The sequence below is a fragment of the Scyliorhinus torazame genome, chromosome 17, assembly GCF_047496885.1.
Source record: "Scyliorhinus torazame isolate Kashiwa2021f chromosome 17, sScyTor2.1, whole genome shotgun sequence".
Lineage (NCBI taxonomy): Eukaryota > Metazoa > Chordata > Chondrichthyes > Carcharhiniformes > Scyliorhinidae > Scyliorhinus > Scyliorhinus torazame.
In genome coordinates this window covers 20,593,578-20,617,528 of record NC_092723.1, presented here as the reverse complement: position 1 = coordinate 20,617,528, position 23,951 = coordinate 20,593,578, and the positions used below count along the sequence as shown (strand labels likewise).

The following is a 23,951-nucleotide window of genomic DNA, read 5'->3' as shown; positions in this document are numbered from 1 at the left end:
TATTTATGGCCCCTAGTTTTGGACTTGCCACAAGTGGAAATATCTTCTACACGAACTTACTAAACGCTTCAATTGAACCTGGTTTTTAAATAACACTTAGTTGAGTATTTAATTATTAAAATCCAAAAGCTATTTTTAAATTGGAGCAAAACTCCTGCTGCAGATTCCATTTAGCAGTCGAAATCTTCAGGATTTTTCATATCTCTGGTGATTATGTAAGTTGTGGTTTTTCAATGAAAAACCACAAAGGGAGAGATGCTGAACCTTTGTAAATCGCTTCCCAGCTGGAGAATTGTGCCCAATTCTGGGGACATAGAGCATACACCCTCGGCATAGAGAGGGTGCAGAAGAGCTGTAACACAATTAAACCAGGGATGAGGATCTTCAGCTATGTGAAGAGACCAGAGAAACTGGAATTGTCCTCCTCTGAATAGAGGCGGTTAAGCGAAGATATAATCCGCTGATGTATAGCAGAAAGAAACTGTTTCCACCAACAAACGGGTCTGAGACCAAGAAGGAACAGATTTAAGATGATTGCAAAAAATCCCGGGTCGGGCTGGGGAGAAAGGTGATGAGAATTTATTTTGCACAGTAAGTTGTTACGATGAGGGATTGGCTGGTTGAAGCAGATTTTAAAAGAAAACTTTCAAGAGGAAAATAGACAAATACTTAAAAAAACAAACTTGCAGAGCAATGGGGAAAGAACAAGGGAATGGACTTTTTGGATAGCTCTTTCAAAGAACAGTACAGACAGTGGGCCAAAAGGCCTCCTCTGTTGGACATTGATATGGGTCAGGATTGTAATGTTTCACTTTCACTATTTTATGATATGTCTGAAGTTCGATTGTGTGAGTGGATGTCAAATTTATTCGGCATTGATGTTCAGCTGCAAAGTTCTCAGACGGGCAAGGAGTCAATATTAGGGCGAGGAAGTTAGTTTAGCTTAAACCAGTGTTCTTCAAACTTTTTTTCCGGGGACCCATTTTTACCAACCGGCCAACCTTCGGGACCCAACCCGGCTGACCTTCGCTACCCACCATTTTCTCTTACCTTGTTTGCTGCTGACAAAAATGTAGGAAATGGTTTTGGGTCCCTTTGGCCCTCGTACACGCTCCTCCAATGGAACCTGTTGGATGAAGGTGAAGCCTTCTGGTGTCGGAAAGTATGGAGTCTCCATCTGTCCAAAGTTCTGAATTTTTTTCCTGAAAAATTTTATCAAATACCCTAACCCCTCCGAACTTGTAAAAAAAATGAATAAAATTAATGAAAAAAATTAATAAAACCCCCCCCGAACTTGTAAAAAAAAAAATTAATAAAATAAATGAAAGAAATAAAAATTAAATAAATGAATAAAAACCACTACAGAACTTGTAAAACAAAAAGCTGCAATCGTTTAAAAAAATAGCGGTCACACTGCGCATGCGTGCCCGATTATCGGCGCGCTTGTGCATGTGCGTCGATCATCATGCATGCATGCGCAATGCGGCCAAATATTTTTTCTTTTTAACACGTTTGCGGCCGCTTGCAGCCGGCGTTATGAAAAGCCGGCCGCTGCGCGGGGATTTGCGCGATCGGGAGCGCCGCGGACAACGGCTCCGCGACCCTCCCGACACCCGCTCCCCTGACTTTGAAGAACACGGTCTTACACTGACGGATTGCACGTCACTATGTGATTCGCAATGCACCAGGGTCAGAAGATAACAGCCTCGAATAAAACTTACTTATGTTTCAACCGAATGAATGAAATTGCCATTGTTTCTAGTTAAATATTTTAGTAAAAGTAGTACAATCCAAAATTAGCCACAACTGCCCCACTGCTCTCCCTCTAAAATATTTATCCATATTTTCTTTAAAAGATGCATGAACCTCTACTTCAGCCACTCTCCATAGCAAAGCATTCCCTGCAATAATAATAGCTTATTGTCACAAGTAATCTTCAATGAAGTTACTGTGAAAAGCCCCTAGTCGCCACGTTCCGGCGTCTGTTCGGGAGGCCGGTACGGGAATTGAACCCGCGCTGCTGGCCCTGTTCTGCATTACAAGCCAGCTGTTTAGCCCACTGTGCTAAACCAGCCCCTAAAAATCCTGGTGTTAAAAAAATTCCCTCCTGACATCTCGGCAGTGATATTGTCTGTGCTAGTAACATGAAATGGGTTCCCAACGTTTAACAGCCTGATTTATATTGCGACCATTGACTTCCAGTTAGCCAGCGTTTTGTCAATTACATCAATCACCCTGAAGGTTACCTTGAGAAATGCAACACAAACATCAATACCTGGGCGACCCTTGCTCAGAGGAGACCTACTTGGAGGAACCTCCTTCTTCAAGGACACCCGACGGTAAGAGGAGGCCCCGAAAAGTAGCCTGAGAAGGGCATGGCAGCGATCTGGAGTCCCAAGGACCAATTCCACCTTCCGGAAATACCCCCCAAATCTGCTGTCGAAGATGTGGCCTGAGGATCGACCACAGAACCCATGACCAGTAACTCAGAGTTTCTGAGGTGGACAATGATATTGCATTTGAGTCCCTAGGCTTCGTTGTTCATCTACAGGCCGCCCTTTCAGCATTTTCCCATCATGTATATGTTCCCATTCATGATTTTCCTCCTACATAGTACAATTCCATATTTATTCACTAAATTGGTCCCCAGGATGAGGGAGTTGGTCTTAGATGAAAAGCTGAGTAAATTGGGTTTGTGTTACCTGGAGTTTAAAAGAATAAACAATATGGTAATCTCATTGAAACCTACAAAATTCTGAAAGGGCTCGGTGGGGTGGACGCTGAGAGATTGTTTCCGCTGGTCGGGGAATGTAACACAGTCTCTGGATAAGGGCCTGGTCGTTTGGGTCCGAGGTGAGGAGAGATTGCTTCAGGGTGGTGAATCTTTGGACTTCTCCGTCCCAGGTAGTTGTGCACACTCCATCATTGAATCCATTTAAGGCTGGGGATAGACAGATATTTGGGGGTCTCAGAACAAAGCGATCTGGAGAGCAGGCAGGAAAATGAAGTTGAACAGCCAAGATCATGTTGAATGGTAGAACAGGATCAACAAGGTTGTGTGGTCGACTCCTGCACCTTGTGTATTCACATGTCTCACCCTGAAATCTTTAACAATCTGCTGGCTGTTTAACAGAACTAATTTCAGGATCATGCTCTCTACGCCAAAGTCCAGACCATCTAGATAGCTGCACCTGGAGTTTCCTCCCCATTTGAGCCCCAGATACGTTTGTTTAAAAAAAATTGCTGTTATTTACCTGACCCGTTTAAAATAAGCTACACCGCTGGAGCTTTGTGAATTCCAATGAGTGTGTACGTTGGGGTTTGGCACTTTTAAAAAAAATGGAAATTTAGAGTACCCAATTCATTTTTCCTAATTAAGGGGCAATTTAGCGTGGCCAATCCACCTAGCCTGCACATTTTTGGGTTGTAGCGGCGAAACCCACTCAAACACGGGGAGAATGTGCAAACTCCACACGGACAGTGACCCATAGCCAGGGTCGAACCTGGGACCTCGGCGCCATGAGGCAGCAATGCTAACCACTGCGCTACCGTGCTGCCCCGTTTGGGACTACTTTGATAAATGATTTTAGTGTTTATCAGTGAAACCATTTAGTTCTACTTTCTGGTTTTGCATTTTGATCCTGGACCACTTTCAATGGAGTCCATTTGCAACCAACATTTACAATGGTGTGTTCCAGAAGTACAAGATAGTTGCTAATAAATCCAACAGGGAAAGGAGGAGAAATATCATTACCCGGAGAATGTAGAACGCTCTCACAGGAAACGGTTAAAGGAAATAACTTAGATTCTTTTCAAAAAGAAAACTAGACAGGTACATGAGAGAAATGGGAATATAAAGATATGCTGAAAGGCTGAGATGAGGCAGGTGGAATGGGAGGAGACTCACACAAAGTATTGATACCACAGATGAGCTGGGTCAAATGGCCTGATTCTGTGCTGTACATTATGTGCAGTCAGCCTGCTTCAGATTTTTTTAAGTCAAGGTTATGAATGTCAGATTGAAATAACAAAGAATGTCGAAAACTTCAGCTTCGGCTGTTAACACACGAGAAAGAACTGAGACATGTGCAATAAAACATGGGGTCAGTTGCCAATCCTTTTTTTTAAAGAAATTTAGAGTACCCAATTCATTTTTTCCAATTAAGGGGCAATTTAGCGTGTTCAATCCATCTACCTTGCACATCTTTGTGTTGTGGGGGCGAAACCCACGCAAACACGGGGAGAATGTGCAAACTCCACACGGACAGTGACCCAGAGCCGGGATCGAACCTGGGACCTCAGCACCATGAGACAGCAGGGCTAACCCACTGCGCCACCATGCTGCCCTTCAGTTGCCAATCCTACGTATGAATCAGGAGTGGCCGTTGTTAGTGTTAGCCCTGAGCAGTGGAATAGTCTGCACCAGTGATGGACAATCTAGGCTAGTGAGTGGGCCGCATGAGTGACCCTCCCTCATCTCAGTGGGCCGCAAGGTTTAAATCGAGCATGTTCACTGACCATGACCCCTTGAATAAATAAGTTGTAGAAAATGCTTAATCATTCATATATTTATAGAGCGGTCAAAACCTCATGGTAAACGCAAAAGAAATATCTGTGCTTAGATTGGATGCAGAGGGAGCACACAGCTCTCCCAGTCAGTGTTGTGTGAGCGCAATCAGCACCCACCTTGCTTTGTGACCCATCATTTTAGTCATACCAGTAGGAAATCTATGTGGATGGGCACCAGTGGAATCTCGCAGCCCTGCGCATGGACAACGGTGAACAACAAGTCTTGGGGTCACACTCTGAACCATGATGCAGCCCCCAGGCTGCAGGTTTCCCACCACTGGTCTGAACCGTTCCTTGGAGTAAAACTTTGGGGGACATTTATTTTCCCAGGTAAATGTTCAGTGCTCCCAGCACTCCCTCAGTGGGAACATCAGCCTTGATTGTGTGCTGAGGTCATTAGAGCAAGATTAGAATCCATAGCCTGCTGACTCAGGCGAAAGTGCTATCAACTGAAGTACTGCTGGCACCATGGGCAATAGCTAACCTTGAGCTGTCTGTTAATGGTGGACATTGAGTATTTCAAAGAAGATAAATTTCCTTCTAGCAAAACAGCTGGGTTCTAAAAAGATCGCCTGCCCAATCTGACGTGCATGCATCATCTAATCTAAAGTGTGAGCCGCGAAAAAGACTGATTGATTGTATTTTCATCTGTAGCTCGCAAGATACAGTAAATACATTCATATAGAAGAAGTGTACAGTTCCACCGTCTCCCATTGTGGAATCCACACAATCTTGGAATCATTTAAACCTTCTGCTGTGGACGTCTTTGTGCAAAAAAAGGATACATATTGAGCAGACTAGTTATCAGTCCTTGAATAACAGTTATTTTCATAATCTGGAAAAAAAGAGGGGTAATATTTTAAATGATTTTGTTTACTACTTTGCAAAGAAACATAACAATAATGCCCTGTTAACATTCATCTGCCAGTATCACAAACAATTGTTACAGTTCTTTTTTACAGCATTCTAATTCATCAGCTCATTCCAGAGCAGTGCAGGCAGTGACAGTCGACAAAGCAGGAGTCAAATAGTTTTTTAAAATACAGCAAGGCATTTCCCTTGAAGGTTTGGTGGGTGTGCCTTTGGGTTTGTAATGCTGTTCCTGTATGTTACTCAATCAAAAGACATGTCTCTGACTCTCACTTCCTTACTGTTTAATGTCTTGCAGTTCTTCAGCACGCTCTTTGCACCCTTCAACTTTGTGATGGAGAAGATTGAGAGTGTCTTACCCTCCAGCTTCTGGCACCTGCTGACCCGAATCTGACACAAATGGTTCACAGAAAACAGATCCAACACTCTCTCCTTCCCTTAAACCTCTCTCTCTCTCTCTCCCCCTCCCCCCCCCCCCCCCCCTTTCCTGGACCTGTCAGTGTACAACAAAACACTGCCCAGGCTATTGAGACGAGGGAGGGAAGGGCCGAGGAGAACATTACTACTGCAAGTCGTAGACACTGTCACTTCTGCCAAGTCTGGGTGCTTTAAACCTTGTAACAAAGAACTAAGAGAAGAATTTATTTCAGTTTCTCTTTGCCAAATGGGGAAACAGACAAAAAAAAAAATCAAAAGGGGGAAAAAAAATAAAGTTAAATTTTGTGCATTCTTTGTGTAGATGAACCCCATTTTATTTCTGTTCGCTAACTTGTGCTGCACTCGCTCAGAGAATCACGGAATGCAGAAGGCCATTCAATTCATCTCAACTTATTTATCAGAAAATTCCAACTGCCCCTTGATATTGGTGCTCAATTGTTTCTCAAGTGATTTTGACAACTTCACCTCTGCTACTCTATCTGGAAACTTATTTTGTATGTTAGTTGTTGATTGTGTAAAGAAGAATTTCCTGACACGAGTCCTAAAATTAGCCTTCTCTTGTTCATTTAATGTTCCATGCCGTTAAAAGTTTTATACACCTTGCTAAAAGGGCAGTGGAAGTTCATCCAACCACCAAAAGGGGATGGACGAAATACTTGAAGGGAAAAAAATTGCAGTGTTCTGGAGAAAGTGGAGGGGAGTGGTACTAATTTAGATTTCTGAATGTCGTCCTCTTGTGCTGATGGATTCTACGATGAAACTACTTTTCAAGCACCTCTTCAAAACCCAAGCCTTTCCAGATTTTATAAGGATCAGCCTGATTCTGCTGATAAAGATTTGCAGTTGCTCCCTGTGACCGTTATATCTGACTGTGATTTGAACAAAGGCATCCGGTGAGTTGTAGGCTACAGTACTCCAACACTCTGGGAATAACTCGGCTTTCTCTTTCTGATGCTCATTGACATTCATTGCTTTTACAGGTTCTCATCTTCAAATATTTAAGATTCCCAGAGCTCTTGAGTCGGGAAAAGATTGAATGGTTTTCCGGAATTAAGGACCTGTTTTAAATGTCAGCAGATTTCCTGGCCGAGAGGCAAGTTGATTGGCTAGCTGTCCATTGTGCTGGAAAGCAGCCGGTATACAAGTAGCAGCCAAGTCCAACATGGTTGGGGAGGGGGGGGGGGGGGGGGGGGCGTCAGGAGAATTGGACGTGGGAGAGAGGCGGAACATAGTGGGGTGTTTAAACTCTGTGGATTAGTGGATAAACTCCTGCTCCTCTTACCCGCATGTAGTGTAATGAAGGCACTTGACTCATGGATCCATCTCCACTTTCAACTACAGGTACTAAAAATAAAACTGGAGTTCAAATGGAAGCATGCGATTTCCTTAAAGGGTTCCAGTGGCTGACGTGAAAGTGGGTTTCCCCCTGCCCCTATTAAAACTGGAAGTGGTCGTGCTTCCATATTTTAATTTCAACTCCCAATTCAACCTGTCCTTGTGGGGTTATTAACATTTGCTTCCTAGTGCCCTAGTGTTTGTCACAGACATGGTACCAGGGGTGAGGATCTCATCTCAAGAGACTAGAGAAGCTGGGATTGTTGGCCATGGATCAGAGATGACGAAGGGGAAGTTTACTAGAGGTTTTTAAATCAAAATGCTTAAATGTTCGATGTGACTCAATAAGTGGGCAGCACTTGCTGAACAATTCGGAGTGTGCGAATAGCAACACTAGCAACCAATTTAAATGGAATCCGTAACGTGGTCCGTTTACACTTTATTAAAGTGACATGCATTCATATGTAGCGACCCATTCTCTGCAAACAAATGAGATTTGTTCAAGCCTTGCACCTTTTTGAATTACCCAGGCGTTTGGGGAGCCGATAGCTCCCTGTTGCTTTCTCCATGGCAGTGCCTACGCCAATCAGAGTCAACTTGCCAACCAATCAGCATCCTTTCCTTCTTTAGTGTAATTTGATGTCATCATTTGAAATTTGGCATTCTTGCATTTGCCCCAATGAATTCAAACCAAAAAGCTTCAGCAACATCTCTTTTCAGTAATACCAATGGTCAGATGTATGTTGTAAATGACTGGGATTAACTTTACATCTATAATTCATATGATACAAATCAGATTTGTGGAAAAATAATCCTGCTTTCATCAGACTCCAAATAGACTGCAGTTGTTGCAGTTTGCAGAGACTGCTAAAATATACACTGTATTCTGTAAAATAGACTGAACCCTGCCCGAAGTTCTGCTCCGCTTCCAAATCTGCCTGGAAGTGGCGCGAATGCTCAACCCGTCAACATATTCAGGCTCTCCCGTTCAACATTTCCCCCCCCCCCCTTTCTAAGCAATGAATGCCAGGAACTCACCCGTGTGCTTTCAGCAGTGGCTCATTTGGTAGCGTTCTTCCACCGGAGTCAGAGGTTGTTGGTTCAAATCCGCACTCCAGAGACTTGAGCACAAGGCATCTCAGCTGAACATCCATATCCTCATATTTACATTAACATGCATCCAGCTTGGTCTGCAAATGTTTTGGACGTTTTATTTTCACATCTGGTCCTGTTTTATTACTTTTCTACCTCACTTACCTGAGCATCTTTATCTTACCTCGTCGTAGTTGCATCTTCTGCTCTCCTTTCTGCCTGCCACATTAGTTTAGCCTCCGTCTCGTGGAACTAGTTTTCCTTATCGTAGGGAGATAGATCCAGCAGTACTATTTGAAAGGGAACACAGGCAAACTTCCCAATGTCTTGGCTAATATTCAGCCAACATCACCAATACAAATTATCTGGAAATTAATCTAGGATGACGCTCCACTTTCTGATGGATTTCCTTAGATTGCCTGACATGCATTTTTCTTTTACCAATTAAAACCTTGCCTTACAGGAAACCTGCACGTCTACACCTGCTCTTTACACCTTTTAGCCAGACAGGAATGGATAAGAAATTTGAGTGAAAGGTACAACACCATGAGTGTCAGAAGATGCTGAATGCCCCAACGATTAATCCTTACTTTGCATTGATGATTTGGATTCAGAAATCTAAACATCTGCAAATTTAACCAAACTGGTTGACCAATTGCCCCATTTAACAATTCAATATTGTGTCCAGGTTCATGATTTAATGTTTATTGCAGCCTGTAGATTGTCCAATCTCTTCCCATTAAATTGAAGTCCATAGCATCTGTTCGCCCTTCATTAATGTTCATGATCCAACTCCTTTTTCCTGACCTGGTGCCCTATAACAGATGTTCAATTTCCTTCTTGTCAAATGCCGTCTTCCTGGCCAAAGTCCATTTAAACCTGGACCATCTCTCTTACAATCCAAGTTCTCACCCCAGTTAGTTTCTACCAAGTTTTGAAATAATCTGTTTTTCTGCATGGTCTGTAACATTTGATCTATCCAAATGGTATTGAACTTGTTCTCTGATGCCTATATCATCATACCCATCTCTGGGAGAGGCCTCTTGATCTTCCATTTTATTCCTAAGGCTCCTAGCATTGAAATATAGAACATTGAGGACTCCCATTTCCACATGGGATTGTTTTGTCACTATTATCTTAATCATATCCTCGTCTATGGCACGTTTATGTGCTGCATCAGTTGCTTCTATTCTGTATCATAATGTCTAGCGTCAAGACCTTTTCAACCTCTAATGCTCTTTTATTTCCCCCTTACCATTTATGCTGTGTGTGCCCTTTCTGGACAGTTTCATTTACCGTCTTTGCTGGTGCGTCTGACTTACTTTGTCTCTGTAGAACTAAAACCTTCCATTCCATGCCATCTTTACAGCCACACCATCTGCACACCATTATGACCCACAAGGTCTTGTAGATATATTCCTGGATACTTTGCAGTTCAGTGAGGTACAATTTCATTCACATTGCACATGCAGTTGCCTAGCTCCTCATCGTGCAATTGCTATACTCTTGCTGTTTTGTGCTGCTCTGGACTAATCAATACTCCCAATCCAAGGGAATGAATCATAGACCAATCAGTAATCCCAGAACAAAGGAATCATAGACCAATCAATACTGTCACTGCAGGAGAATCATACTGGTTGGTACTCACTTGTAACTGCACTGGAACCAATTTGCTAAGCAATAGAGAGTTCCAGAAAACGTAATCATCTATATAACAGATGTTAAAAAAATTAATATGGCAAAATAAAATGCATTATGAAGGCCCCTGGGATGTGATTTATATTCCTCGCGGCTCCAACTGTAACTCTCTCACAACTTGAGTGATCATGAGTTATCCGGTCAGTTCACTTGTGGGAGATAAATTATATCCTTTGGGTCTTCATAATGTACCGTTCATTTACAACCGCTGATCGACTGTGCTCCAAACCACATACTTTAGCACAACAGGCCAAAAAGAAAAATTCTCCTTGAGCTTGCACATCAGGGAGTGGAATAATTTATTTAAATGTTCACTAAATATTAAGTGCTTTCAAGAGAGGCAGCAGAGGATTTAAATCTTCTTTTGCACTGCGTGCTATTTGCCAGGCTATCCACTCTGTGGCCAAGCGTGATTTGCCGCGGCTTTAACATTCATTTTCAGGATGTGGGCGTTTGCTGGCACGGCCAGCATTTATCCCTAACTGCCCTTGAGAAGATGCACTCAGTTGCCTTCTTGAACCACTGCAGGCCGTGTAGTGAAAGTACACCCACAGTATTGTTGGGGAAGGGGGTTCCAGAATTTTGACCCCGTGGTAGTAAAGGATATATCTCTAAGTCAATGGTGTGTGGCTTGGAGGGGAACATGGGGATGACGGTGTTCCGATGTGCCTTCGGCCCTTGTCCTTTTAAGTGGCGGTGTTGCGGGTTTAGGAGATTCTGTTGAAGGAGCCTTGAGTTGCTGAATTGCATCGTGTACGTGATACACACTGATGCACTGTGCAGCTATGGTGGAATGAATTGTAAATGTTGCTAGAAATAATGCAGCATGGTAGCACAGTTGCTTCACAGCTCCAGTGTCCCAGGTTCGATTCCCGGCTTGGGTCCGTTTGTGCGGAGTCTGCACGTTCTCCCCATGTTAGCATGGGTTTCCTCCCGGGTGCCCCGGTTTCCTCCCACAGTCCAAAGATGTGCAGGTTAGGTAGATTGGCCAAGCTAAATTGCCCTTGGTGACTAAAAAGGCGAGGTTGAATTATGGGGATAGGATGGAGGCACGAGCTTAAGTGAAGTGCTCTTTCCAAGGGCCGGTGCAGACTCGATGGGACGAATGGCCTCCTGCTGCACTGTAAATTCTATGAAAATTCTGCCATTAGGTTTGAAGCAAAGGTATCATCCCTCTTTCCTCCCATCATAAATAGCACTTTTGAGTTGAAGACAAGAGTTTGGATTTATAGACCGCCTGTTGTGTCATCAGGCCATCCCGAGGTTTGCAGATGTTGAATTAAATTTGAACGGTAGTCGTTGCTTCCAGATAGGCAAGCATGGAGACCATTTTAACCCCAGCATTGATATAAATGATTGATTACTCTGTATTGATTCAGTTGAGGGTAGATGACAGCCAGGGGACTAGGATAAAGCCCATGCTTTCTTTCAACTATCATAGAGCATATATACAGGTGACCATTTGGTCCATTGAATCAGTTTTGGCTTTTTGATAGAACTATCAAATTAGTCCCATTCCGCTGATTATTTCCCTCACACCTCTGCATATTTTCCCTTTGAGTAGTCATCAAATTTCCTTCTGAAAGTTAATGTTGAACCTGTTCCACTGTCCTTTCAAATTGTATTCCATATCACAGCAACTCCCTGTGCAAAAACATTTATCTTCATGCATCTCTGGCTCCTTCAAATTTTAAATTCTCACCCTCGTTTTCAAATACCCCCCATGGCCTTACCTCTCCCTATCTGTAAAATCTCTCCAAACCTCACAACTGTCCGAAACATCTGTACAACCACTGTTGCTCCACCACTGGCTGCTGTGCCTTCAGTTATCAAGACCCCAAGCTCTGGTATATTCTCCTTGCACCTCTCTACCTTGATTTCTGCCTTTTAAGGCACTCCTGCAATCCAAACCTTTGGTTATTTGACCTCCAATGTCCTTTTGTGGCTCAATTGTTATGGGCCAGGGTTTAGAGAATCCCAAAGTGTATCATGGAGTTCACCTGACCCACAACTTTTAATAGATTGTGGTATGGGGAGCATTCAGCTCACTCTACAGGTATGGTACAGCAGAAATGGACCAGTATTTTAAAAAAAAAACAATGTTTATTGTATGAACTCAAGTTAACCTTTCTAAAACAAACAGTGAACCTCTTAGCAACCAGTAAATCAAATACACCCCCCAAAGAATACAACACTAAGTAATCTATGCTGTCCTTTTCACCCAGAAGACTTAACAAACCTTTAAACAGAAGCACATCAGAGTTTACATTCAATACTGAAAACATTTATAATTCTGAATTCACCAAATGATTTAAGAGATAGTCCTTCATGGCAGAGAGCTCAACAATACAGCTGTTTTGGCTGACTTCAGCTGCAACACACTGAAAAATGAAACCAAAAAGACAGAGAGACACACCCAAGCTTTTCTCAAAGTGAAACTAAAAAGCAGAACCAGAGCTCAGCTCCACCTACATTTCTTAAAGCGACATTCTCATTACACAATGTCTTGTTTTATAATGTGCCTCTGAAGCATCTTGGGACATGTCATTACGTTAAAGGTGCTATATAAATTGTTGTTTGCCAATTACCTTATATCGGTGTCCTCTGGATTCTCCTACCAATGAAAACTATGTGCATGATTTAACCACTGTGTTGTGCCAGTGCAGATCTGAGTGCGCTGGTTAAATAGCAGAAAGGCCATAATCGAGATTTGCGCTGGGTACACATCAGTTTGCTATCTAACTGGCCCCTTCCTGATGGAGAGTTCTGAATCACACCCAAATATAGTGAGCATATCATTAACCCTCATCTGCATTAATTTCTATCTCATTAGCGAGATTGAAGTCCAATGCAACGGCCTGCTGAGAATTAACCCGCTCCCCAGCGGGAAATCATGCGGGCGTCGTTTAGCATTCCTTTCTAAAAACCTGAAGCTGGGGCAATGGCTGATGAAGGGAGGTGAGCAGCCATTTTTGTTTTCCAGCATGCTGCTCAAGGGCAATGGAGCTGTTGCCCCAGTGCGTGGTTGGGGGGGGGGGGGCGGGGGTTAGGGAGGGAACCCCTCAGGGGAATTGAGCTTGTTTGGGGGGGCTGAAGTGTTGCAGATTGGGGATCGAGCCTTTGCTGGGTGAGGGGCCTCATCTGTGAGGCCTTCAAGCCACCTTTAAATATTGTGGAAACCCATTACCGGGGCAACTACAGCTGCTGCCTGCCTGTCCTACCAAACACTGCCAGGACAAAACCCTGCTCTTGGTTCTATGCTGAAGGTCACTTTCACTCCCTTTGACTTGGAGCAGCCACTAACGTCACAGCTGAAGACTATTGCTAATGAGGAATTGGCCTTGTTAGCTGTGAGAGCACTTCACAGCTGTATATTGTGTTTGCTGTTTTCTCCTGCTGGTGGCTGCAGATACCTGGAGGCTGCTGTTGCTGTTTCCTTCCTTTTCTGTGGCCAGAAAGAAGGACAATTTTTTGAGAGATCCCTGGGTCCTGGAATACTGGGCTCAGGGGTATGGTTGAGTCCAAAAGACAATCTGGTTTGAAGCAAGAAGACGTTGCGAGACCTCGTGCACGACATTCACCCAAATGGGCCACCTGCTAACACCGTTGAAGAAATGCTTTGGCAGATTACTGATGCTTTTGATGCGGGTGTGGTGAATGCTGCGTGTAACTGGCACATCCACCGCGGGTTAAACACGCTGGAAGTCAAGGATGTCCAACTGCACCTTGAGTGCCAGTGGAATATGTTGATGCCAAGATTTGGTTCCAGTGAGATTGGGCCGTGTGGGAGGGCCTGCACAGCTGTGCATTCTGGACGGTGAATGGCACTGTTATGTGGAACAAGTCACACATTCATGGAGATATCATTTCTACAACAAAGCTCAGACATCACATATTCTTAGGTTTATGCTCCTTGTCTGTTGAGGAACCTGCAAGGGATAATACAGTGTTTTTTGTGAAAATGAGCTGATGTAGCTTTGCATTTCTACCAATATGGAACGGCAACGTTTCCTTGTTTAATGGTTAGTGTGGTATGTGGAGTGTTACGCAGTTGATTTAAAAATCTTTGTTACTATTAACCGTTAAATAAAAAATTATTCTCAAGTGACTTCTCGTGGGTACACGTGTCATGTCTCAGATGGTGATTATTGTATTGCACTTCAATCAAACGTTGAAGCCTGAATAGTTTGCCTGAACTCTAGAAGAATCAGTACCATAGAGACAGTAGCCAACAATCAAGCACTCAAGAACTGGGCTTCAGCACTGGGGATAGCCTCGAGACCATATAGGTAAGTGTGTGGATCAGTGTGTGAACCTGAGCTGCGGTCTAGTGGCTCCTGCTACGGCCGGGGGTGAATGCGCAGAGTGAGGTTTTTCAGCACAATTGACTCAATGGATGGCACTCTGAGAGAAGGCAGGACTCATAGGGTGGGGGAGGCTTGGGGGATGTAAAGGTCCTGGGGTGGAAGCCCCAACTCATTGTCAGTCAGTCTCCTCCAATTCTTGCAGATATAACAATATGGCTGGTTATGTCAGTCCCACAGAGGCTGCCCTCGCGGTGCTAGTGGGAGTGCACACAGCGAGAGGCCGGAGAAGGCAGCAGTGTCGATGTGGGCTGGAGGCAGCACCCCATGTACAGGGAACCGCCGCACATACTGAAGACCCGGCCACCAATCAGGCTGAAGAGGTACCCAGAGTTGGAGGCCAGCGACAGGCTCAAGGTGTACAGGTGTCGTTGGTCTTTTGAGGAGATGACGAACAGCATGTGTCACAGGAGACTCCGTCTCAACAAAGAGACAGTGTGGACCTGGCACCCCATTGAGGAGGAGGGTACCTGCTGCTGGCGGCCGTGAAGGTCACAGCAACCCTGAACTTCTATGAACCAGATCATCCCAGGGCTCGAACGGAGACTTGTGCGGCATATCACAAGCTACAGCCCACATGCCGTGTGTGCCTGGGCATCAGACTTTATCAACTTTGACGTGGACAAGGCCCACCAAGATACCTGGGCTGCAAGATTCCTCACCATCGCTGGGATGCCCCAGGTCCAAGGGGTTATCGATGGCACGCATGTCTCCCTGTGTGCACCAGGGCATCAGGGAGTGCGCTTCATTGGCAGGAAGGGGTTACACTCCTTGAATGTTCAACTCGTGCGACCGCCACCTCCGGATCATGCACATGTATGCACGCTTCCATGACATGGCAGCTACATCCTGGGACACTCGACCACCCCAGGATGACGGGTTGGCTCTTAGGGGGTAAGGTGAATTCGCTGAGGTCCTGGCTGATGACGGCAGTGTGGAGACCTGGTGTAACGAGGCCCAAGTTGCCACCCGTGTTGTCATTGAGCAGTGCATTGGACTGCTCAAAATGCAGTTCCGCTGCCTGGACCGCTCCAGTGGTGCACTGCAGTACGCCCCGGAGCGTCTCCCACTTTTGTGCCCTACGCAGCCTGGCACAGCAGGGAGGCAACATGCTGGAGGATGAGGGACATGCGGCCTCATCTGAGGAGCAGGCGGCAGACCAAGAGGGGATGAAGGAAGAGCTGGGGAGAACCCGTAGGAGGAGCTTGATGATGGAGGACAGGCAGCAGCAAGGGTCTGGCATGCCCAGAGGACCAAGGGGACACTCATCCTCACCTGATTCTCCTCGAGTGAGGCTTTGTCCGTCAGCTCACCTCTTCTCTGCCCCAATACCACCCCCCAACTACCCTGCTTAACCCTCCAGGGGTCTGTGTAACCATCTTGTTGACTTAAATGGATATTTTCCAGGTTGACAAGATGTATCGGGGTAGGAGGGGACAAGATGTGCCACAGGGGTCAGTGCTGGAACCTCAGCTGTTTAGAATTGATTCAAATAACTTGGGAGGAAGGGCTGGTTGCCAATTTTGCTGACGACACTGAAGTAGGAAAGTAAGTTGCGAAGGGGACATATAAATGTTGCCACCGTCCCAGAGGACCATAGACTGCTATCCCCTCAGAGAGAGGGAGAGAGCTGACAGGTGGTAATTTAACTTGAGGATCACCACACCTCAGGCGAGGGGCAAGGTTGAGAAGGCAGGTCCTTTATGAATAACCTCGGCCGGTATGGGGAATTGAACACGTGCTGTTGGTGTCGCTCCGCATCAGAAACCAGGTGTCCAGACAACTTAGCTAACCAACTCCCATAGAGGACATAAGGAGGTCACAAAAATATATAGATAGGTGAGTGAGTGGGCAAGGATCTGGCAAATGGAGTATAATGTGGGAAAATGTGAAATTGCCCATTTCGGCAGAAAGAATTTTAAAAAGCTTATTATCTAAATTGTGAGAGATTGCAGAGCTCGGAGATGCAGAGGGATCTGGGTGTCCCAGTGCATGAATCACAAAAGTCTAGAATGAAGGTACAGCAAGTAAATAGGGAAGCAAATAGAATGTTGTAATTTACTGAGAGGGGAACTGAAAATAGAAGTAGCGAGGTTATGCTTCAGTTGTACAGGGGACTAGTGAGACCACATCTGGAGTACTGGGTACAGTATCAGTCACCTTATTTAAGGAAAGATCATAGAATCTACAGTGCAGATGGAGGCCATTCAGCCCATCGAGTCTGCACCGACCCTTGGAAAGCGCACCCTATACCTTCACCCTATCCCCATGAACACTAAGGGGCAATTTAGCATGGCCAATCCACCTAACCTGCACACCTTTGGACTCTGGGAGAAAACGGAAGCACCCGGAGGAAACCCACGCAGACATGGGGAGAAATGCTTTGAAAGCAGTTCAGAGAAGTTTACCAGACTAATACCAGGAATGGGTGGGTGATCTTGTGAGGAAAGGTTAGACAGGCTGGGCTTTGTATCAGCTGGAGTTTAGAACAGCAAGAGATGAATTGATTGAAACTTATAAGATCCTGAGGGGTCTTGACAGGGTATATGTGGCGAGGATGTCTCCTCTTGTGGGAGAATCTAGAACTAGGGGGCCACTCTTTAAAAATAATGAGTCGCCCATTCAAAATGGAAGTTTTTTTTTTGCTCAGAGGATCGTGAGCCTTTGGAACTCTCTTCCTGAAAAGTTGGTGGAAGCAGAGTCTGAATAGTTTTACGGCAGAGGTGGATAGATTCTTGGTAAGCAAGGAGATGATAGGTTATCGGGGTAGGAGGGGTGCAGATTTGAGGTTACTGTCGGATCTGCCATGGTCCTATTAAAATGCTCGAAGGGCTGAATGGTTGACTCCTGTTCATTGTTAATATGCACTCCCAAGAATTAGGAGCAGGCTCTCCTCTGCACTATTTCTAATGCCTTGACATCCTAAGATTGTCCAATGTTGAAAATTGAGCATGATACATCAGCCGAGGCTTAACAGGTACTTTGGATAGCTTTTGCAAAATTATATTCCCTGATTAACAAAGAAAATCATATGTTTTTTTTCCACAGAACCTCTCACCTATCTGTTGCTGCACATTTACAATTGAACCATTTGTCCTCTCCTCATCCTTCCCAAATATATCACTTCATACCACTCCACATTAAATTTATGTGTCTGTGTATTTCTCCATCCTGTCTCCTGAAATCGGCTACCAACCTCCTTGCTGTTTAACATATTTTTTGGAGATAAGTTCTGGTTTTCTGTCAATAAGTGACAGATCTTTAATCTAATTCGTGAGACGGGTTTTGATTTGACCTCATTCAAAAAAGCAAAGATCTCTGATAATTCTGCACTCACTTTAAATTGTAGCTTGATCCCTCAATCTTCTAACTCGGGAACAACAACGGCGGCACGGTAGCACAGTGGCTCACAGCGCCAGGGTTCCAGGTTCGATTCCCGACTGCGTCACTGTCTGTGCGGAGTCTGCACATTCTCCCCGTGCTTGCGTGGGTTTCCTCCGGGTGCTCCGGTTTCCTCTCACTAGTCCAGAAAGACGTGCTGTTAGGTGAACTGGACATTCTGAATTCTCCCTCTGTGTACCCGAACAGGTGCCGGAGTGTGGCGACGAGGGGCTTTTCACAGCAACTTCATTGCAGTGTTAATGTAAGCCTACTTATGACAATAAAGATTATTAAGATCGCGTGAATTTTCAGCTCCCTAAGCAAGGAGAACTTGGTCCCGGCCATGTTATGTGTATGGCTCAAGCAATAGACCTAGTTACTAAGCTAGCGGACCTGATTGAAATGAGGGATATGTTTTAAAGTTAGCGAGTACCTAATTATTTTTTTTCCCCCAATTAAGGGGCAATTTAGTGTGGCCAATCCTCCTACCCTGCACATCTTTGGGTTGTGCAGACACTGGGAGAACATGCAAAGTCCACACGGACAGTGATCCGGGACCAGGATCGAACCCGGGTTCTCGGTACTGTGAGGCAGCAGTGCTAACCGCTGCATCACCATGTTGCCTTTTAAAGTTAGCATTCTTCTGTGAATGCTGTAACCATGATAGAGAAAACAAGGAGTGTTACTGGATTAAGTAATCTAGGCTATTACATCAGTGTAACACAGAGTGCTGCATTGTCAAGCCCCATTTCTAGGATGCGGTAAACATTCCAATTCCCTACTTGGTTTGTTAGGTGTACTGTAATGTTAAACCGAAACCCGGTCATCTGTACCGGCTGAAGTTATTGATGAAGGACGTGCCTTCTCAAGCTAGCCCCTCGCCTGTTAAACCAGTCTGCCCTCCCCCACCCCCAAATCTGGGACTATATATATGTTCCATGTACACATTTGATGAGATGTCACAAGCCCCAATGTCCTGACCAGCATTCATACCACAACCAATAGGGCTTAAATGGGCCCATTGGTCACTTAGCTCATTGTTGTTTGAGAGAGCTTGCTGTGCACAAATTTGCGGCATTTGCAAAGAGCAGTGACCGTACATCAATAATTAATTGGCTGGATAGCTGATGGGATGTTACATAAATGCTAGTTTGTTCATGTTTTGAAGGCTTACATCATTGAGCCAGTGTGAGCTAATGGGACTGCCCTCCCCTGTATTTAGAAGAAGTTGTGTGTGCGGCCTATATTTATGCTGTATTTTTTCCCCAGTGTTCTGTTTGACAGATGTCAGTTTGTCAAAGCATTGCCGTGATTAATTGGCCTGTTGTGCACATTTAGTTTTTCACAAAGCCCCATAATATGCGGCTTGAATGCTTTTGTATATTGAGTGAGTTCCAGGAGTGTTCTGCAGGGTTATTATTGGAAAGGCTCGACCACGTATGGTCCAGTTTGCTGGGACGCTTCACTCGTCTGCTATGACAGAGATGCTGCAACGAAGCAGATCACTTTCAGCAGGAGTCCCTATTGCCAGGGTTCTTTGGATGAATGAATAGCGCACATATATAGCTGTGAGTGACTCCGTGCCTTGGGGGAGTTTGATAATCTAGTCTAGTATTAATACACAGGCACTGCAACAGTCCATCCCTAAATAGTCATCAGACCCAAAGCTTTGCTAATTGAAACAAAGAGTGGTAAACATTTAACAATTAACCTTCTAGGTAAGATCACTCCTTTATTTTTCCTGGCAGCAGAAGTAATTCATTTTACTGTTAATTCATTTTATTGTTTTGAAATGTTATTATTTTAAAATCAAGTTCTCTCTACTCTCGCTCCCTCTTTCAGTCTTCTCATTTTGAGAGAATTAGTTTCTACTAACCTTTCCTCATACCTCTGACAGCCTCACACATGGTAACATCCTGCTAATCCCGTGTTCTCAGGCATTAATCACTTTTGTGTTGGAGGTTCCCTGTTAGGCTTCTGGGTTGCTGTAGTGTAAAGAAGACGAGTGTTCTGCTTCTCCACAAGCCACCTTTATTCCTTTGATCGAACTTCACACACAAATCTCCACCAACAAATAGTGCCACCTTTAACCCCTTTATGTATCAGTGACTTCTATTGGATATTTGACATCTAATTAGTATTTAATTAGAAGGTCTCTTAACCCATTCCTAACATTCCAGAATTTCAGACAGGAATCCAGATGTGGACTCTTCCATGCTCGGTAGGCACCGTAGGGGTTGGACTGTATTACAGACCCTGATTTTCATATTTTGGTTTGAAGGGTTTTAAATTTCCGTTTCCTTTTGGGATGTGCTCCGTTTGTTCTTTGAGTGTGGCCCCTTTTAATTTGTCCATCAGTTTAATTTGTGTTCTATTTAGCTGTTGGGCCTTATAAAACCAATCCAGATGTGGATTAATTGTACTGGGGCATCATGATCTCTTTGTTTTATGCATTCAATTTCTCTCAATATAAGCCCACTTGCCTCCTTCAAAGATTTTGTCACTCCACTCACTTTTAAGGATTTCAGTGTTTATGTTACGATTTCAAATTTGCTCCTGCGCTGAAGTGGGAAATGTACCATTGAGCAGAAATGTCCAGTCTTTATTCTTTCTTCCCTCTCACAATGCATTACACCTTAAACTGCATCTGCTGCTTATCCGCCCATTTCCCTCCTCATTTTCAACATTCTCATTGACCGTCTGCAGTTCCTCTCAGCATGGCCTTATCAGTAAATAAAGGAGTAAAAAGATGGAACAAAATTGGCTGTAGTATGCTTCATCAGCCAGTGTCTGGTATCTCCAAAGCCTTTTAATGTGTGCTGTGAAGCTATCCATCCATGCTGCTTCATCCCAGGAATAAAAGCTCAGGAGAACCCGAGGCAGGGCATGCGGTGAGTCAATATGATGCATTTATTTATTTATTTTAATTTAGAGTACCCAATTCATTTTTTCCAAATAAGGGGCAATTTAGCGTGGCCAATCCACCTACCTGCACATCATTGGGTTGTGTGGGGGGAGCGGGCAAACCCACGCAAACCCACGCAAACACGGGGAGAATGTGTAAACTCCACATGGACAGTGACACAGAGCCGGGATCAAATCTGGGTCCTCGGCGCCGTGAGGCAGCAGTGCTAACCAGCTGCGCCACCGTGCTGCCCCCATATAATGCATTTATAAAGCGCCTGTAATGTCTACATCAATAGGTGCTTCAAAGCAGCATTATCAGAGACACAGAAGACCACAGTCACACATGTAGGATTTAAGAAACATCTTAAAGGAAGTAGTGAGATAAAGAGGTTTAGGGAGGAAATTAAGTTCTTGCTAACTGAAGGCACAGCCGAGTGATGGAAATCAGAGATGGAAAAGGGGCTGCATACTGATGGATTGTTGGGGAGGTTTCAACTCCTTCCATCCTGGTGCAACCGAGATGAAATTGGAGTTGAAATAGGAGGGGATAGACTTCTTCCATTCCTGTCCTGCAACCTCACACCAGTTGGGATGCTGACGTGAATCAGCCTGTTTTTTTAAGTATAGATTTAGATGATCCAATTCTTTTTTTTTCCAATTAGGGGGCAATTTAGCATGGCCAATTCGCCTACCCTGCACATCTTTGGGGGTGAGACCCACACAGATACAGGGTGAATGTGCAAACTCCACATGGACAGTGACCCGGGGCTGGGATCGAACCCGGGTCCTCGGCAACTTGAGGGTGAATCAGCCTGGTTAACCTACGGATATTGGGAGGCGGGATTCCAATGGGGGTATGTAGGACACTAAACTAATCTTAACAGCTACTGGAGTCCCAGAAGGTGTGCTTGTTAGGTAATTTGGACATTCTGAATTTTCGCTCTGTGTACCCGAACAGGCGCCAGAATGTGGTGACTAGGGGCTTTTCACAGTAACTTCATTGCAGTGTTAATGTAAGTCTACTTGCGACAATAAAGATTATTATTATTATATGGAACTACAATATATAAAATGTAGTTATGTAGCAAAAGAAGCCACAAACATAAGGATATTGGATAGTTCTGTCAAAGTACTGGGCAACACGGTGGCACAATGATTTGTACTGCTGCCTCACAGCTCCAAGGACCAGGGTTCGGTTCTGACCTCGGGTGACTGCGTGGAGTTTACACATTCTCCCCGTGTCTGCGTGGGTTTCCTCCGGGAGCTCTGGTTTCCTCCCACAGTCCAAAGATGTGCTGGTTAGGAGGCTTGGCCATATTAAATTGCCCCTAGGTGGGGTTATGGGAGCAGGGTGGGGGATTGGGCTTAGGCAAGGTAGGATGTTTTTTCAGTGGTCTGGTGCAGACCCGATGGGCCGAATGGCCTTCTGCACTGTAGGGGTTCTATACTAGTACAGGTATGATGGACCAAATGTCCTCTTTCAGTGCTGTCTCAATCTATGATCCTCCAATCTAACAGGTTGAAGAGGTGCATGCTATAAAACAGGGGTTTTAAAAGTGCTGGTCGTGACTCTTTGGTGGGTATTGGGAGGGTCACGGAACGATTGGTCGTGCCATTCCCACGATCGTCCCGATCGCGGGAGTAGCGCCCAACGGCCGCGACTGCCTTTTACATTGAGAATGACGATCGCTGCCACCTTTTAAATGAAAATAATCAGGCTGCATGATGTCTTCCGGCCAGAAGCGGCAACAGAGAGCTGGTCACACGCCCTGCTGGTACACTTGACATCAAGTGCCTTGCATGTGCTTTTGGCGCCAATTCACAGAGCTGAGTTGTTTCCATTTTCTAGCTGCTCGACAGAGGACTGTGAAGATATTGGGCTGGATTCTCCATCCCCCCCGCACCTGATTTGTGGTTCAGCACACCGGCGGGATGCTCCGTTTCGCCGGCTGGTCAATGGGGTTTCCCATTGGGGGGCAGCCCCACGATGTCAGGAAATCCCAGGCTGCCGGCAAAAACAGAGAATCCCGATGGTGGAGAATCCAGCCCATTGTTTTCTTAAAAGTAAGAGATGGCCAGAGACACAAATAGGTAGTGTACCTATGGGACAGTATCTCACAACAGAATTCCCTGGAGAGAGCTGCACAGGAGAGCCCAGGGCAGGAGAGAGCAGTGCTGGTGTGATCTCTGTGCAGAGCTCCAGAGCCACTGGTTACAGCCTACAAAGAAGAAATTAATTTGAGAACAAAGCAGTATAAAGATGATTTCTTGAGGTATATTTTTGTCACTTGTGCCAGTGCAAATAAGGATGCAAAGCCCATGTGTGTTATATGCAGGGAAGTACTGGCAAATGAGAAGAGAAGTTTCAGATTTTGAAAAAGAAGTGGTTGGTGAAAAATTCCTTTTGAGCTTGAGACCCTAGAGTCAGTTATTAACTTAGAACTGACTCCAAATTAAAAGACTACGCTGCTGTAGCTGACCTGTGATACAACATTAGAAACATGCCAAAAGCCCATGAGGCTGTTAGCATTCTGGAGTAGCATCTCCCAGGAGTATCCAGTGCTGAGTAAAACAAGCATTTTGTTGTTATTGCCCTTCATGACGACCTAAATGTGCGAGGTTGGGTTTTCATAAAGATGAAGATGGCATAAAGGATCTGGCTGAATCCTGCACCTGATATGATTACCTTCTCCTCCTTTGAGCCTAATTCGAGTGAGATTGTGAGGACCAAGCATGCTCCCCTTTTGCCTTAAAAGGTAAGCAAACGTGGTGTTAGGTCACAAAGTTTGGCCAGTGTGGGTCCCGAAAGTCATCTGGTTGGCAAAAGTGGGTCCCGGGAAAAAAAGTTTGAAAAACACTGCTACAAAGAGCAGACACTCACTGCACTATCATCTGATTTGATTGTCAATGGAGGTCCCTATGCATAAATATAAATGTCGCTGGAGGACCGTAGGCCGCTCTACTCTTCGAGAGAGAGCCGACTGGTGGAGATTAACCTGAGGGTCACCATACCTCAGGTGAGTGGGGGCAAGGTTGAGAAGGCGGGGCCGTCATGAATAACCTCAGCCGGTACGGGAATTGAACCTACGATGTTGGCGTCGCTCCACATGACGAACCAGCCATCCAGCCAACTGAGCAAACCAACCCCTATGTACCCCTATGTTCCGACGTACATTATATGGGAAGGATAATTGTTGACAGCCATTCCATGCCGAAAGTATTGAGCTACACCACATTGCCACTGCCTACTCTTAGCTGTGGATTACAAGTCACCTGTCAGTCAGTCCCTTGCCTATT

At 44.9% G+C, this 23,951-nt stretch overlaps 1 protein-coding gene across 6 annotated transcripts in view; it reads left to right on the top strand.

Moving 5' to 3' along the window:
- Positions 1-6,166, top strand: part of LOC140393765 (suppressor of tumorigenicity 7 protein homolog) — a 221,064-nt gene extending 214,898 nt beyond the window's left edge. For all 6 annotated transcript variants that reach the window (XM_072480157.1, XM_072480155.1, XM_072480156.1 and 3 more), the window contains one exon: positions 5,738-6,166. In XM_072480157.1, coding sequence (XP_072336258.1) covers positions 5,738-5,833 — 96 coding nt within the window. In that variant the 3' untranslated portion in view covers positions 5,834-6,166. The remainder of the gene's footprint in view (positions 1-5,737) is intronic.
- The last annotated feature ends 17,785 nt before the right edge of the window (positions 6,167-23,951 follow it).